We start from the raw sequence: 18,930 nt of genomic DNA, 5'->3' as shown, positions 1-18,930 counted from the left end.
AAAAACTGGTTTATACATATTTGTATTAAGAAATGTTCATTTACCTTTTTATTTTAGTTCATAAAATGGAACAATTGTTATAAGAATCTTACACACAAATAATCACACTTTTGATTCTTTAAAACAAGGTTGAGAACAAGAAACATGTCTTCTCAAAGATTGTTAATAATTAATTATGCAGTTATGAAACATTTATGATAATGTTTAGCTTTATGAATGAAAAGACAAAGAAAATAAATAATGGTTAAAAGTGAAACAAATGATGGAAATTGTAACATTTCGTCTAAATTTTAGATGTAGAAAACACCTAATGCTTCCTTTGAAACAACAAAGATATGTTAATGAAGTATACCTACCTTGTCATACACTGCATGTTATTCATTATAGAAGTAAATTTACATTGTTATACACACTTAAGTTAACTCAAATTATTATACATTAGTGAAGTAAATATACATTGTTGTACATACTTGAAGTAATCCTACATCGTTATAGAAACTCGAAGTGAACCTACACTGTTATATACACTTGAAGTAAACCTACTTGTTATACATACTTGAAGTAAACCTATATTGCACACACATCAGTAACTAATAAATCTACAACATATACAAACAATAGTCACGTCAATAACTAACAGATCTAAAGCATATACATACAAGGTTCACCTCAATAACTAATAGATGTACAAATGGCCACACAACCAATGTATCTGGAAGTCTCACAAAATGCCATACCTCCATATTGTAACATAAGCCTTCTCAATGTCAAAGAATATTGACACAAAATGTTGCTGTTTGAGAAAGGCTTCTCTGATTGACATTTCAAGTCTAATCAGCTGGTCCATGGTGGAGTGGTGTCATTGGAACCTACACTGGTTGGGTGAGAGGAAGTTGTTTGATTCAAGGAACCAAACAAGATGAGCATTAACCATCCTCTCTAAGGTCTTACAGAGACAGCTGGTCACAGCAGTTTAATACAACACATTAAATTACTTTAAAATATGACATCATGCTAATATGTAAATGTTTCTATGTAATTTTCTAGCTCATCATATTTTACTTATTACAAGGGTAGCATGCTTTTATTTAATTTCTCTGCTCTAGAATTTTAAAGCTGTCTACAATATACAGTATCCTGCTACATCAATATCTGAAAAGAGTTGTGTAGCCTGGAACATTAACAATAAACCCACATATAATTATCTGCTATTTACATCCTAGGGTATACTGTGCATAGGAGATAAAAAAGAACATTTCAGGTTTTTTATGTCATGTTGTGGATTTGGATGTTCAGACAATAAGCAACATATAAAGCAATTTGTCATCGATCTTGGACTTTTTGGTGTGTGTGCGTGCATGCATACATGTCATTATCATGATGAGGATCTGACCTCAATATTATGTTGGTCTGAACATCCTTTTCCTCCTCAAAATCTCTGCACAGTAAGCACTTGTTTGCCAGGTCCATTTCAATCACTACAAAACCTGGAGCTCCCAGAAGCTGAGTTGCCATTTAGCACAGTGGATTATGCTAGGCTGTGATTGCTTATTAATTAAATAGCAATCCTTTTAACCTCAGTAAATGTTCAGCACACAAAGCAATTGTTCTTACAGATATTCAATAGTCTAGATCTTGTTCTCTCAAATGAACCCTGCTTCCAACAGTAAAATTCAAACAGGTACATTTGGTAAGAAGGAGGGCTATATTATGGAATCATTGCTGAAAGACAGTGGTGAAACATGTTGAGTGTAGCAACACATCCAACAATGGAACTTCTTGCAGAGTTGTGCAATATACCATCATGTCCAGAATCACCACTTCCCCCAAGGGCTCATGGAGTTTACGTCCAGAATAACTACTTCCACCAAGGATTTGTGGAGTTTATATCCAGAATCACTGCTTCTATCAAGAACTTTTGAAGTTTTTATCCAGAATAACTACTTCCACCAAGGACTTGTGGAGTTTACATCCAGAATTGCTACTTCCATCAAGGGCTTCTGAAGTTTAATACATAATCACTATTCCATGAAGGATATGTGGAGTTTACATCCAGAATTTCTACTTCCATCAAGGGCTTCTGAAGTTTAATACATTATCACTATTGCATGAAGGACATGTGGAGTTTACATCCAGAATAACTACTTCCACCAAAGTCTTGTGGAGTTTACACCCAGGATCACTACTTTCACCAAAAATTTGTGGAGTTTATTTTTAATGTCTGCTGTAAGACTCTGTCAGATGACATAAATCTGCAATTACCAGAACCTGAAAGATAATTTGTAATATCTTCCTTTGGTTCTGTTGTCATTTAAAAAAGATTTTGACCACTACCTGATAACTGAATTGAAATGAAAGTAACATTTGTGAATCTCTGAACTAAAGTAAGCTAAAACACCTTTTAAGTTGTTATAAACCAAGTTACTAAATACTGATGTGTTTGTTTCTGTTCATACTTGTATTTGTGATGCAGTTTGGTATGATGTGTTTCATGTTAACATGGATAGGATGATAATATGTGTTTCTTATTTTGAGTGTTTGTTTAATTTCCATTGTAGAATATGGTGAGTTCTACGTTTAATGCCAAGCTGTGGATCAAAGCTGTAGAAGAACTTCTTGAGGCAACAGTTAGATCACTAGGAGATGCTGATCACATATGTACTGTAAAAGGAGATAAATTTGAATATCTGCATAAAGCTGTATCAGCTGCTCATAAGTTTATAGAAAGTGATTATCTAGTTAAAACTGTTTTCATAATTTTAGTAATGTCAATATGAATAAGTTGAAAAATAAGAGAGTGTGAAGTAGATGCCCTGTGTGATGTAGGTTACATGATATTTTTATCGAAATACCTACCCACATTTTTGGACGATTGATAATTCTAAAAGATATTAAACATGAATGACCCCTGGAGAGTTTATTTATAAACTTGTTTTTTTCACAAGACTTCAGTCAGTTCATTACCTGATTCTAATACATGTTTAGTATCCTTTATGCTTTCAGAAGTGTTTATTTGTCAATATGATTTTTATCTTTGAATTAGGTAAAAAATGATCTAGAAAGGATAACTGTGGCTCTATATATTTAACAGTAAATTTAGATTAAGACTTCCAAAATTCTTGAACAGTTTTAACTAATGACAAGGGACAAAAACTAGAGTTTGAAAACACTATGTGAAGCCATGTTAACTGAAAGCAATGTAATATTACGACTCACACAAGACAACGAGTGGTTTTCAGTAACAATTGTTTTCAAAGGAGCTGCCTAAAATAAACAAAAAATACCACAAAAAACAAATTGTGGTTGTTGTTTACAGTTCCTAGATTGGGGTAAGAAAGGTTAAATCTGATTAGCTGTAACAAGAGTACATACATAAATCATGTGGTTGTTGTTTACAATTCCTAGAGTGGTTTAAGAAAAGGTTAAATCTGTTTAGCTGTAACAGGATTACACACGTAAATCATATGCTATTGTTTACAGTTCCTAGAGTGGTGTAAGATAAGTTAAATCTGATTAGTTGTAACAAGAGTACACAGATAAATCATATGTTTGTTGTTCACAGCTCTTTGAATGGTATAACAAAGGGTCTGACTTGTTCTGTTGACAACAAACAACTCTTTCAAGTGATATCAATAAAAAAATGCAAAAAAAATATTTTTTTGTATAAATATTTCTTCCCGATAAAAAATACTATGTCTTATTTTTCTAAGCTCGATTTAAGCCTTTCTATGGATGTATAAATTCTGTTAAATATATTTGGTACAATGAAGTACATTTCAAGAACAATAATGAAAATCACATTCTTTTTGTTACATCACATTTTGCTAAAACTGTAAAAAGAAAACTTGTCATAATTACAAATAAAAAAGCTCTCACTTTAGCAAGAATATTTTTAACCTAATAACTATAAAGCAGGAACAGTACCAATAAGAATTATTCATATGGTGAGAGTATCTTTAGATGAAATGGTCACAGAACACAGAATGTTAAGAACACAACTAATAAAAGATGTAAGTGTAGCAAGAGTGTCTTTAGTTTAATCTATACAGATTAGAAACATAACTAATAAAAGATGTTAATGGAGCAAGGGTGTGTTTAGTCCAGGTGTTCCCAACCTTTTGACACTCACGACTCCTTACCTAAAAGTTTGAAACCCATGTGACCCCCTACTTAGGGCTTACTATCAGCAGCTTAATTTTTCTTGTATTTTCTGTGAAGGAGAGGGAAAGAAACATCTAAAAAAAATATTTAAAAATTCTGTAATTATTTATTAGCAAATTAAATCACATTGGTCCAACCTGAATTCACAAAAAGAACATATATTTCTTAAAATAATATTAACATAGGTTTGAACAGCTATCTAACCCAGCTAGTGAGATGCCTGATGTTGCATTTCAGCAGCAAGCTATGAAATTCGTGGCCGAAGCGTTTGTTAGAGCCAGTCTCATGTCATCTCCAACATCCAATCTGTTCCTATTCTTTGTTTTTATATTGACAAGAGTGGAAAATCTTGCCTCACACAAGTAGGTAGAAGCAAATGGAACAAGGACACGTAAAGCTATTATGCTGACTTTGGAGTATGACTGATACATAGCGCACCAGAACTGAGTCACGGATTTCACCTTGAAGAGAACATGAGCTGAAGAGTCGTTCCTTAGATCCAGAAATTCATCTTGGTTATCATTTCGGATGCTGGATACATCAATTTCAGTACGAAATGGGTTCCTTACCAGGGCCTCCTGTTCCTGTGATAGCTCAGGGAAGTAACGCTCGACTTCCTTTTCTAGAGACTGAAGATGTTCGGTAATCTCATCCTTGAGGAACTGATCCAGTTGGATTTGAGACTCATCCGTCACTCCACAAAGTTTTTCAAACATAGTGATGTTTCCAAGATTGGTTTTATGACGCCATTTCTGCAGTTTGGAAACAAAGGCCCGAAGACTATCTTGAAAAAGGAGAACATGTGTTTCCCTTCCTTGAAGCTTCAAATTGAGCTTGTTTTCCAGTGGTCAAAAATGTCGGCTAGGTACGCAACCCTTTTATTCCATGCTTCATCTTCAAAGTGAGCTACAAGATCTTTCCTTTCTTGAGTCTCCAGGAATAGCTTTATTTCATCTTTCATTTCAAAGACACGATTAATAACGTTTCCTTTCGACAACCAACGTGCTGCTGTGTAGAAGAGAAGGACTTCGTGGTCAGCATTCATGTCTTTGCATAGTTCTTTGAATAGGCGAGTGTTGAGTGCTTGAGTCTTCACATAATTTACAATTTTGATTACAGATTCAAGCACTTCCTGCAGAGAGGCAGGGAGAGTCTTACTGGCGAGAGCATATCGGTGAATCATGCAGTGGATGCCCTTTGCTTGAGGTGCTAGCTTCTTCACTCTCGACTGGAATCCTGATTTCGATCCCAGCATAGCCTGTGCCCCATCCGTAAAACCCCACACACGTTTTCCCATTGAAGATCTTCGTCTTGAAAAAAGTTGAAACTTTTTCCATGACATCCTCAGCTTTTGTTGTGGTTTCAAGTGCACTGCAGAATAAGAATTCGTCTTTGATGCCACCTGAATTAATGTATCTCACAAAGACAAGCAACTGAGAACATGAACTTACATCTGTTGACTCGTCGAGCTGAAAGGAGAACAAAGGGGAACCCTTGATTTCAGTCAAAACCTGTTCCTTCACATCCATAGACATTTTAGAAATGCGCCTCTGTATAGTATTATTTGACAGGGATACTTGCTGCATCTTCTTTGCACTGGCTTCTCCAAGAATAAGATTTATTGCTTTCATCATGCAGGGTTTAAGAAGTGTTTCTCCAATCGTGTGAGGCTTTTTTTGTTTAGCAATTTCGAATGCAATCTCATATGAAGCTTCCACTACGCCTGCACTCTGCTGCTGAAACGACCCACTTCTATCGATTCTTTGGCTTTTAAGACACCGTTCATACCGTTTGAAGAAATCCAAACCCTTCTTTGCGTGTTCTGGATGTTTCGTCTCGAGATGACGCTTGAGTTTTGATGGTTTCATTGACTCTGCACTCAGGACAGCATGGCACAAAACACACTGTGGTTTCTCGGTGCCATCGTTGGCGAGCAGTGCTGAAGCCAATGTTGAGGTAGCATTCTGAGTATCTGCGCCGTTTAGCCATGGATACGACTCACCTCTACTGCTTACTTATCTCCTTGTTAAAATAAAATAAAAATGTTGAATAATGAACGCTTTGGCAACTGTAGATTTTACACTGACTACTTGTAGGGGGTGCAGGTAGAGTAATGATGGGGTAAGTATTGGGAGGGAAAGGAGCGTGGCCAGTCGCGCGATTCGTCATCCACCAATCAGCAACGGACATGTGACTCACGTGTCGACAGCTTGTACGCACACACTTAATTACAGCTAAAAAGACACACAAGCATACGTACATGCGCGTGCACTCATTAGTACACACATACATACAGTTGCAGACACATTCACATTCACACAGGCACATTCACTCACAGGCACGCATACATACACCCAAAATATCACCTAATGACATTGAACTAACGTAGCACACGTTTTGCTTTGCACCGAAACAAAAAAAAATGTAAGAGCATGAAAATGTAATTGATGAAATAAAATTAATGTTATCCCAAGCTACTTCTAACAAGGCTACGCGACTCCCATGCCAAGGCTTCGCGACCCACAGGTTGGGAACCCCTGGTTTAGTCCAATAGATACAGAATAACATCACAACTAATAACATGTTAATGTAGCAAGGGTTTCTTTACCCAATTTTTTTCAGAATAAGAACACAACTAATAAAAGATGTCAAGGTAGCAAGGGTGTGTTTAGTCTAATAGATAGACATAACTAATAACATGTTAATGTAGCAAGGGTATCTTTACCCAATTTTTTTCAGAATAAAAACACAACTAATAAAAGATGTCAGTGTAGCAAGGGAGTCTTGTCTAATGTGTAGATAATAAGAGCACAACGTATAAAAGATGTTAATGTAGCAAAGGTGTCTTTAGTCTAATGTATACAGAAGAGGAACACAACAAATGAAACATGTTAATGTAGCAAGGGTGTGTTTAGTCTAATGTATATATAATAAAAAACACAACTGATAAAAGATGTTTGTGTATCAAGGGTTTCTTTTGTCTGATGTATTCAGAGTAGAAGCACAACTAATAAAAGATGTCAATATAGCAAAAATGTTGTTAGTGTAACGAATACGGAACTGGTCTACACATGTTGCTAATAGTACTCTCATGGAGAACTAATCAGGTCTACACATGTTACTAATAGTACTCTTATGGAGAACTCATCTGGTCTACACGTGTTACTACTAGTTACGTTGTAAAAGTACTCATCAGGTCTACACATGTTACTACCAGTAGCGTTATAAAAGAACTCATTTTGTGTACACAAGTTACCCCTACATCTGTTTTGGAGAACTCGTCTCATCTACACGTTATTACTACTGCTGCGTCAACGTTTTTGTTATCGGTAAAACGAGTAGACTTCGTCATTGTTTTCTAACTGGTAATCTAAAATCAGATAATGTAAGATGTTTCGGTTTTACCGTATTTTAAGAGAAGTTGCTGATGTTCCTTTGTATCATTTTGACCAGTGAAAATCTTTTGGGTGACATACGGCTAAGTCGTTTTTTTTCCTGCTTGAATATGAGAAATATTATTTCATTTTACGTGCGAATAAAGACTTATCGATGATTGTCATATTTTCATTTATCTCTCTGAATAAGGTATCTTTACTTAACAGCACTAGTTCGTAACGCAGATATTTTATGTGTTAGACATTATAACCTTTGTCTAATTGTGTGAAAAATTCTGTTTATAAGATATATGTGTTAAGTGTTGTGTTAAAGAATGTTTTAAGATTTTAATATATTTATAAAATTCTCTAACCATTACGAAGCAGTTTGAGAATATTTGGATGTTTAAAAAATATAGAAGATCAACTAGTATCGTCCAGAGCACGTGACTGGGTCGTCACCAAGTTCGTGCTGAACTTATGTTTTGTCGTAAGATACATGTGTAATATGAAAACCGCTTTAGTACCTTGGACTGTATAAAGAAACACCCGGAACTGTTCCTGAATATTGTTACATGTAAGTGGTTCCCTCAGTACTCGGAGATACCCGTATAGGGATTTCATCATCACAACGGAAAAGGGCAAATCACAAGCCAGATAAAAGTTTCCGTTATTTTGAACATGTTCTTGGAAGATGTTCTTCTGTGTCGCCCCGAGTTGTGAAATCTCAAAATACCCAATTAATTTTCCTGTCAGTTTTGATACGTCATAAAATTATGTATAGATTTTGTTGTTTGTTATTAAGCACAATGGGCTCTCTGTCTTTTGCCCACCTATGGCATCCATATATCCTTGTGCAACTGGTGGGGAGGTATGTATATAAGAAACAACCGTTATAGAAACAGTAAATTTAAACATCAGGCATATGATATTAAAATGATAAAAACAAGTCCAAATTAAAAACATTACATAAATTAAAATGATTCCCGGGGCACAGGCAAGATGGGGGTAATTAAATGTACCGTGTTTCACAGTGGAGGAGACTAAGACGATCGTGAATCGTATGACTTACACTGCGTCATAGAAAGTAATATTTTATAAAAATTCAGGGGCGTCCCACCATCTCGAGTCCAGCATGAACAACTGATTATTACACTCGACTGAAATTTACGGATTCGAATCTCTACAACAAACACTCTTGCCTCTTTCAACCGTAGAAGTGTTATAACGTTCCACTCAATCCGAATATCGGTAGTAAAAAATAGCCCAAGAGTTGGCTGTTAACTAGTTTCCTTTCACCTAATCTATCACTTGCTATGTTAGTCATCTAGAAGTTATAGGATCTACTTCGTAAATATGCATTGGAAAAATGCTCCTAGCTCCTCTAAATATCACTTGATTGAAATGAATTAGAAATATATTATATGTGCTTTAAATAAGGTTATTTTTAAAACGTTCTAGAAAAGCTACGTGGCTCAAGAATACAATTACGACAGAAAGTTTTTGTACCGATGCGTCGTGAGTAGTTTTTTCTTCATAACTTAAAAAGTATCACGATCAGGATAATGAAAGTATGGTGTATTATAAATATTATGCTAACACACATCTACATAAATTTTTATGTAAATTGAACGACAAAAAACTGTTTATAAACAAATATCCAAACATAGAAAGGGCAGAAAGTGTTCTTGCGTCTACTTTAATGGTCAGTTGTGTAGCCTTTCAGGTGAATTACTTAGCGCAATCTCTCCTCATAGCCCTCCATGATCGTTTGACAGTACTTGACTGGTATTTTTTCCCCATTCTTCTTTACAGAAGGCCTCCAACTTTTGCAAGTTTTTCGGATAACTCTGATGAACCCTGGTCTTCAACTCATGCCAAACGTTTTCAATTCGGTTTTCAATATTGACTTACATTGTTACTCTGTAATTTGTTAGGATGACTTATAACTGATAACGGTGACTTACACTGCTACTCTGCAGTTATGGAGTGTCACTTTGATACTCTTTCATTTATTATATTTCTCACCGAAAATATTTCCAACAACGAATATTCAAAACATTTTTGTAATATCTAGTAGCACGTTCGAAGAAATTCTGAAAATAAAATTACTCTTACATTTGAAAAATATTTTGAGAGTCGATCATTAAATCGATTTAAACAACAAAGCCTGGAATTGGTTACAAAATAAACGTGTATATTTGTCTAACATCTAACGGATTTCCCGTTAGAATAAACAAATTTAACAATTCCAGAAAAGTGACAAGTTGTGCTTCTCAGAACAAACCCCTTCGTATGTTTATACGTCATAACTTCCTTGTTCTCTTTGGTTGCCATCCTGACATAATTCCGGCAACAAGATTGGTAAATGTTTCATAGGCATCGTAGTAAAGCAATCAAAACATTCTAAAGTACTTACGACGATTGGTATCAACGTGACATGTACCTCAGGTTAAATCTATAACTTGTTCATTTCTTTAGAAAACGTATCATCGTTAAATGTATAAAGTCATTTCTGTGAACATTAAACTAGATTTATTCTTGTACACTTAGTAACTTTATGACGTATAATGTTTGTTGTTTTACAGAAACACAATGAAAGGAAACATCGGTATTGCTGTGTTCTACATGTTGTTACTTCTACTTCCAACAGACAGTATTGGGAAGAAGATGGAAGAAGAGCAAGAGAAACTTTTCAGACAAGTACGTTAACAAATAACATTAGATACGACTGGTGTTTATCAGGTTAACAGTACGTTAACAAATAACACAAGATACGACTGGTGTTTATTAGGTTAACAGTAGGTTAACAAATAACACTAGATACGATTGGTGTTTATCAGGTTAACAGTACGTTAACAAATAACACTAGATACGACTGGTGTTTATTAGGTTAACAGTACGTTAAGAAATAACACTAGATACGACTGGTGTTTATCAGGTTAACAGTACGTTGATTATTATTGTTGTTAAGACACTTCTCTTTGTTTCCACTCGTGTTTTATATTTTTGTGAATATTCTCTTTATTATACATATGATAATTATTGTAATTTTATTAATGGTCTTAAAGTCGATTTCTCTTTCTTTTGATAAAGTTGTTTTTTTCTTTTGCTAGAAACGAAATCCTGTCATTCCAGCAATTTACATTGGAGCAACTGTTGGGCCTTCAGTTTGGGCTGGTCTGGTCGCTTTTGTTGATGTCGCTGCCGTTACTGCTGCAAATATAAGACGAGCCTGTATCCTTTCTAAGTTGTTCTGTAGTCGAAATAACTAGTTTTACAGAAATCAGCTTCTTGTATGTTTTTGTTTTAATGCTTATTTAACGAAAGGACAGCAAGTAATAAACATATTAAAGTAGAACTGGGATTTACAATATTTTCTCGCTGGTGAATTATTAGCTTATGAAAAGCTTCTGATAACCATTCCTGTGCTGGCAACAGAGGTTGGTGTAGGTCAAAGTGTTCCCGTCACGAATATGTGGACACTTACCACAGTGCTGTATGTGGAAGATACTTTTGCTGCAGACCACGCTAACAAGTAAATTTCGTAGTTAGGTTTTTATTAACCTATTGAGAACTTACACTTTTAATATAGACAAATATCTTGTATCCTCGCCAAGAGATGGCAATTGTGTTAATAGTTGGGATAACCTTACGACGAAAATGTGGGACCATGTTGCGTTTCTACCGGTCTTATTTATTGGTTAGAGAAACATTATGTAAGCGCAGATTAACTTTCTAGACAGTCCAAACAGACCATAGGGACAGATACTATGGAAAAACAGATAGGTTATGTGCATGGAGTTTTCTGTACATAGACAAATAATAGGTTTTGATTTATCAACCGTTACAACTATTTCTCTTTTTCTTGCTATCACTACCACACAGGTTGGCTCTGCGTTAGATCCCTGTATTCTGTATTTCATAGTTGGAAACCCAAATTTGAAAACACGAAACATTTCTCGCCGTGAGTGATTTTTAACTATGACAGTCAATCCCTTGGCAAAGGTAACAGAATTTTACTGTTCAGTAGATTAAAATAATAGACCGTGCTAGAAGCAGTACAATAAGTACATTATTAGTCATTTCATTAGAGGATTATAAACCACTATCCTTTCTGCTGTTTCTAACTATTATTAATCACTATCCTTTCTGCTGTTTCTATTATTATTTGTTTGGTTTTTGAATTTTGCGCAAAGCCACTGAAGGGCTATCTGTGCTAGCCATCCCTAATTTAGCAGTGTAAGACTAGAGTGAAGGCAGCTAGTCGTCATCACCCACCGCCAACTCTTGGGCTACTCTTTTAACAAAAAAAATAGTTAGATTGACTGTACCATTACAATGCTCCCCGACTGAAAGGTCGAGCATGTTTGATGCGACGGGGATTCGAACCCGCGACCCTCGGATAACAAGTCGAACGCCTTAACCTACCTGGCCATGCCGGGTCTCTAACTATTATTAACCACTACCCTTTCTGCTGTTTCTAACTATTATTAACCACTATCTTTTCTAGTATTTTAAATGTTATTAACCATTATCTTTTCTACTATTTTTAACTATTACGACGCATTTTTCCTTTTGTTATTATTTTTAAGTATTGCTTTCTTGGTCTGAAGTATAGCAGGTTTTCACTACTTTGCGAGAAAGTATAAAACCTCCATGTCGTGTCTTTGAACACACATATAGTGACAGTCATCTTCTGATGTAAAAGTCTTTTAAGAGAAAAGGAAACATCATCATCAATACACAGATTATAACAGAACCTCTGTTAATAAAAAACAAAATCCAATTCTTAATCAATACAGTTGCATTCATATATGTCTATGTTTTTTGTTCTCTCATCTACGGTCTGGCATGGCCTAGCGTGTTAAGGCGTGCGCTTGGTAATCTCAGGGTCACGGGTTCGCGCCCGAGTCGCGCTAAACATGCTCGCCCTCCCAACCGTGGGGGTGTATAATGTGACGGTCAATCCCACTATTCGTTGGTAAAAGAGTAGCCCAAGAGTTGGCGGTGGGTGGTGATGACTAGCTGCCTTCCCTCTAGTCTTACACTGCAAAATTAGGGATGGCTAGCACAGTTAGCCCTCGAGTAGCTTTGTGCGAAATTCCAAAACAACAAGTTTTATTAGTTAAATCACGTTCTTTGTAGCGTATAACAGTTATAACTGTTCTCGCGATGTTCTTACTCCACTGGTTGATGGAAACAAGTAAACCTGGAGGATCATTGTGGCAAAGTAAACAAAATCTTTACTCTGTACAATCCTTAAAAAGTATGTCTGAAATTTAACAAAATTACATATGCAATTCACGTATCACATTTTCACGGTCATATTAAGAATGATTCTATTGAATGGTTAAATAATATTAATACTCAAACTACATTATGTTTTATTCTTATTATACAAATAGGATTCTATTTAAATATCACAGAATAATAAAAGTCAAACTATAACATGTTTTATTGTTGTTACACAGAAAATGATTCTATTTAAACATTCCATAGTAATAATAGCTAAACTATATCACGTTTTATTGTTATTATACAGATGGCACTCTGACAAAGTATCTGAATTTGAGGTGTAACCAAGAAAGCTAAAGCCATATTAAGTAAACAGTTCTAAACTTTTCAAGGTATTTAGAGTATTTTAGTAATGTCTCGATAGTATTATGTCTTCTTACCAATATATATATTCGTAGTGTATGAGTATGTTTTACGTTATCTGACAGTCAATAAATATGTTTGTATCAATATCTACAAACTTTGTGGGTTTTTTACATTATATTTCACTAAATAAACATATCACAAATACTCAGATACTCACACACAGTTGTCATCAAGTTTCAGTAGGCCTGATAAGGTCAGGTTCGTCTGGACTTCTTCCCTTTCATTTGTTAGTTTCAAGCTGAATATTTGTCTATTTATAAAACATGAGAATCAGTGGTTGTCCTATTACATTACCCTTTCAAGGTCATGTCCATACACGGTGATCAAGGAAATATTTAATACAATTAACACATTTTATCGAACAGTTCTAATTTATTTTTCAAGGTTCATACACATATTGAAGTAATGTTCCGTATGTATTTTTCGAGGTTGGTAAAGAGAATGTTAGAAAATAAAAACTTCTAGTAAAAGTCAAAACTGTAACGAATTAATCACAGTTTCAAATTTCGCCACCTATGTAACGGTTGTTCATTAAATGATTTTCAATTAATTTTTAAAGATGGAATTTAGTTAATGCATAAAAATTATGTGGTTTAGTTACTTTCCATCGTGTATGTGTCGCTAATCTGCTTCATTGTGGCTAAAATCTTAAAAGTTATCCACTTCGATTACCTATATGAATTACTCTTCAAATGGTAATGTTTTTTTAAATAACTCATTTTCTGAATGAGAAATGAACAAGAGAATGCCCATAGTTCGCATAAAACCTTATAGACAGCAGCCAATTCGAAAATTTCAGTTTGTCAATTACAATAATGACGTCTGAATTGTTCTCAGAGTTCATTTCTACCTTGTGCCATTACAGGAATAAATAAATTACTAGTTCATATTTTCTTATAATTTTGTGTACATTCATAAATACACGTTTAGATCAATATGAAGCCATATTGTCAAATATATTATTTGTAATAATGTCGTGAAAGAAAAACTTTATTGTAACGTTTATCCGGTGCATGAGACGAGTTACAGCTTATATATATATCAACAAATACTATATATATTACTTGTGGAATGATGTAAGTATAGTGGGTGTTAATTCTTACCTCTGGAATAATGTAAGTATACTATGTGTTAATTCTTACCTGTAAAATGATGTGTTATGTGTGTTAATTCTTACCTGTGAAATGTTGTAAGTATAATGTGTGTTAGTTCCTACCTGTGGAATGATAGAAGTATACTATGTGTTAATTCTTACCTGTGAAATAATGTAAGTACACTATGTGTTGATTCTTACCTGTGGAATGATGTAAGTATACTATGTGTTAATTCTTACCTTTGGAATCATTTAAGTATACTATGTGTTAAATCTTACCTGTGGAATGATGTAAGTATACTATGTGTTAAATCTTACCTGTGGAATGATGTAAGTATACTATGTGTTAATTCTTACCTGTGAAATAATGTAAGTACACTATGTGTTGATTCTTACCTGTGGAATGATGTAAGTATACTATGTGTTAATTCTTACCTGTGAAATAATGTAAGTACACTATGTGTTGATTCTTACCTGTGGAATGATGTAAGTATACTATGTGTTAATTCTTACCTGTGAAATAATGTAAGTACACTATGTGTTGATTCTTACCTGTGGAATGATGTAAGTATACTATGTGTTAATTCTTACCTGTGAAATAATGTAAGTACACTATGTGTTGATTCTTACCTGTGGAATGATGTAAGTATACTATGTGTTAATTCTTACCTGTGAAATAATGTAAGTACACTATGTGTTGATTCTTACCTGTGGAATGATGTAAGTATACTATGTGTTAATTCTTACCTGTGAAATAATGTAAGTACACTATGTGTTGATTCTTACCTGTGGAATGATGTAAGTGCAATCCCAACATTTACTCCTTAATTTTTTTTTTTCATTATTAGTTGTATTCTTGTGCGTCAGCAATACTAAGCATGGGGTGAGCGATTCGTTGTTATTAGTCGACAGGAACTGCACCAACCTATTTAAATATAAACCCACAGTTGCGTCATCTGTTTTATATGAGTACAAAATATTTTTAAAACAGATACTCCGTTCGAAATTAATGTCACTTTAGAGAAATTAGTTTGGTTTTTGAATTATCAGAAGAAAGAAAAACAAGTAATTCAGACTTCTCGTTATGATATTTACAGACATTTTGTTATAAAAGAAAACACTGTATAGTATTGTAAAGTTCTGATAATATTTAAATATTATTTTGATTAACATATGAGCCATCCTACGGTGTGGCCCGGCACGGCCAAACGTGTTAAGGCGTGCGACTCGTAATCTGAGGGTCGCGGGTTCGCATCCCCGTCGCGCTAAACATGCTCACCCTTTCACCCGTGGGGGCATTATAATGTGACGGTCAATCCCACTATTCGTTGATAAAAGAGTAGCCCAAGAGGTGGCGGTGGGTGGTGATAACTAGCTGCCTTCCCTCTAGTCTTACACTGCTAAATTAGGGACGGCTATCAGAGATAGCCCTCGAGTAGCTTTGTGCGAAATTCAAAAAACAAACAAATCCTACGTTGTAAGTTGTACTGCCATATGCCTGTTGCACGTTGGACATCTGGCTCAATCGTACTGTGCATGTGTGTGAACAGGCAAACATACTAGCATGTTTCAGTAAACGATGAAATGTTAGTTTGAAATATTTAATCAAGTTTCTAAATGTATTTAGTTTATCTTTGTGATTGACAGTAGAAAAAACAAGACTGATAATTTTGTAACAAAACTTTAATATTCGATGTGACAACATAATTTTAATGTAGAATTTTCTAAATATATCATCTTATAAACTATTACTTTGGAATAAAAATAAAGGCTCTTTAATGATCAGATAAAATATCTATGTGTTTTTTCTTATAACGAAACCATATCGGACTATCTGCTGTGTCTACCTGGACCAGGGGTGGGCAACGTATTTTTTATAGTGGCTAATGAAAGCAACGTTGGCCACACTATTAAAATATGTATATTTCTATTGAAAGATGTTAGTTTAATCAAAATAATTTCATTTCAACTAATCTTCAATGTGAAAATTGATGGGGGTTTTCAACAACAAGTTTCGTGAAATTTGGCTGAATATCTATGCTCAATAAGCACCTCAGCTCTGCCTCTAAATTTATATAGACTGGAAAAAATCTAGTGTAGAAAATGTCGACTGACACACCAATGTGGATCTAAACGTGGAAAATAATTTTGAAATTGCTATCTTTAAATTTGGAAGACTCATTTATCAGAATAGTGAGCCACATCTCTCTGATAGAACATTTTTGTTTAACTTTTTATGTGTTCTACACTTTGCATTGTAAGCATCTCGTCTTCAAATCCCTACCAAAAACTCGACTCTAAATTAAAATTATTGCTCGATAAAATCTCTACAGGATCACACAATATTGATAACTGTTCAGAATTTTACATCGGAAAAAACCGGTAGTGAATTGTAAACTGGATTTGCCACAAATAATAAAAAAAAAACTTCCTATGTTTACGATCATTACAGCCCAAAGAAACGCACGTGAGATCTAAATAAACACTATAATTTTATACAAAGAACCAAAATCAACAAACGGAAAATAAAATACGTTATCATAATGAAACAAAACAATCCTACTTTAACCAACACCTCAGGGGGTCAAAATACCGTTACTAAAGTGTTAAGCAACCTCCGGTCATGTGATCTCTTTCTTCCTTACTATCAGGGGCGTAGATTTTTTACACTCGATGGGGGGATGATTTTTCAACCACTTATGTGGACTGGTAAATTTGCAAATTGGTAATCTCTGATTACGTGAACCTGAAAGTTGTAAACATGCAGTCACAGAGTAATCTTCTTGTCACGATACTTCAAGGTTTCCATGTAGGTTTGTATAAGTGAGGTGTTGTGAACAGTTTTCAAAATGTTAATAGAATAAAGACAAGTGTGTCACAAATTAACTACCACATGAATTTATTCCTGCACACTGCACAGTATATAAGATAGCCATTATACTTGACAAGGTTACTAATAACTTTCATTGCATGAATTACGCGTTCAAATATTAATAAAATTAGTAATTACCCGTGATATGTTTATATCTACTGAAAAACTGTTCATGTTGTTTGATAAAAAATAATTAAAATGTCTTTGCAAACTCTTAAAAATTACACATCAATACAATGTTGCACATAATTATTCATTCTTTTCATTGAAGCAAGATTCATTTAGTCCTCTAGTCTACACAATCCCAAACGTAGATCTCCTTTTTAAAGATCTGTTTATGAATTTTTTCATAAGCTCTTCTACATTTATCTTGTCGACCTCATCTTTGTGAGTGTGACAAACTGTCACATCGTTGAGGGGGCACTGAAATATAGTTGACCTTAACCACGTCTTCAACCGTCTTAATGCAGAAAAACTGCATTCACATTCGCAACTGGATACTGGACACACAAGGAAATTTTCAGTAGAAGAAACACTTCACTAAACATCTGCTGGTTTGTTTCATGCATTTTACAGTAAGCATCCTTCGCACCTTTCAGGGATACTGCTTTTGTTGTTTCTTTGAACATGCGCAACTGAAACTCGAGCCGTTTTGCAGAGATTTCTGGATAGAAGTTTATAATCGAGTTGTCAATCTTGCGAAATATGATCATGTTCTCAAGTGCCAGATATTGCCTCAAGTCATTGTTGTCTGCATTGAATCTAGTGGTCAGATATTATATAACTGTGTCCACAAATTCAAAATATTGGCTTCTGTAGTAATCTCTAGCTGTTGCAGAATGGTGTGCTGAGCCATCACCTATGATCCTTCTGGGGGTCTGCGAATGCGTAGTAGTTCAATTGGCACCAGATCTAGGGAAGTTACCTTTTTCTCAGCTTCATCAAATATCTTTTTGTAATTTTCCTCTGTACCTAATACCCGCAGTTGCTCAACTGTTATTGCAGATGCTTCAATCATGCCAGATACTGTCGCTGATTTTGCTTGGAATGCACTGTTTAGTTCCTCTAATGCAGCTAATGGATGCTGAGCCATCAACATTCCTAAAATTCTTTCCTTTGTCAGTAGACCTCGTGCTTTCACTGCTACATCTGATTTTTCATTTGCTAATTCAGACAAAGAATCAAAAATGTCAGTGTAGTGATCATTAGCACGTGTATTTGGAGATAGGAGGCACAACCAGCGTGTTGGACACAGTGGGCGTATGTATTTAACTGGACCATTGTGGTTGTCTGACAAACCATACAATATTTTCAAAAATTGTCTTGTATTTGCCTGACCTCTGAAGCAAGACACCAAGTGTACCCACTAGATAGAATCTCGAATTAGTCTTGTGTGATCCGCAGTGAAAAAACAAAGCTGACGGTTGCTTCTCTTTTATTTTTGCCTGGCATCCACTGTACGCAGCACTCATGTTAGCGGCTCCATCATTCGTTTGTGCTCTTAATCTTGACAGTGGTAAATTGAATCTAGTCAGCACATCAAGTATAGTCGAAGATATTGTTCCACCAGTTGTATTGGAAACACTGTACAAACCAAGAAATGTCTTATGGACGTCAAGGTTCTCATTTACGTATCGTACAGATATTGCTTCCTGTTCGGCACCTGTAACATCTTGAGTGCCATCAACCATTAATGTAAAGATTTTATTTTGCTGCACTTCGTGTGCTATGTTTCTCAGTATTTGATGGCTGAACATCTCCATTAT

The 18,930-nt window shown here is 34.9% G+C and overlaps 1 protein-coding gene across 5 annotated transcripts in view; it reads left to right on the top strand.

Annotated features, from left to right (window-relative positions):
* Positions 1-9,773: 9,773 nt before the first annotated feature.
* The window catches only part of LOC143240586 (big defensin-like), a 31,179-nt gene continuing 22,022 nt past the window's right edge, over positions 9,774-18,930 (top strand). The window contains exons 1-5 of one of the 5 annotated variants that reach the window (XM_076483267.1): positions 9,774-9,899; positions 10,124-10,238; positions 10,652-10,772; positions 10,946-11,073; positions 13,081-13,293. In XM_076483267.1, coding sequence (XP_076339382.1) covers positions 10,131-10,238; positions 10,652-10,772; positions 10,946-11,070 — 354 coding nt within the window. In that variant the 5' untranslated portion in view covers positions 9,774-9,899; positions 10,124-10,130 and the 3' untranslated portion in view covers positions 11,071-11,073; positions 13,081-13,293. Of the gene's footprint in view, positions 9,987-10,123; positions 10,239-10,651; positions 10,773-10,945; positions 11,074-13,080; positions 13,294-18,930 lie in introns of those variants that run through there. The other 4 variants (XM_076483268.1, XM_076483265.1, XM_076483269.1 and 1 more) reach the window with 4 other exon arrangements.

This window comes from Tachypleus tridentatus, chromosome 13 (genome assembly GCF_004210375.1).
Source record: "Tachypleus tridentatus isolate NWPU-2018 chromosome 13, ASM421037v1, whole genome shotgun sequence".
Classification (NCBI taxonomy): Eukaryota; Metazoa; Arthropoda; class Merostomata; order Xiphosura; family Limulidae; genus Tachypleus; species Tachypleus tridentatus.
This window is presented reverse-complemented; position numbering and strand designations above follow the sequence as displayed.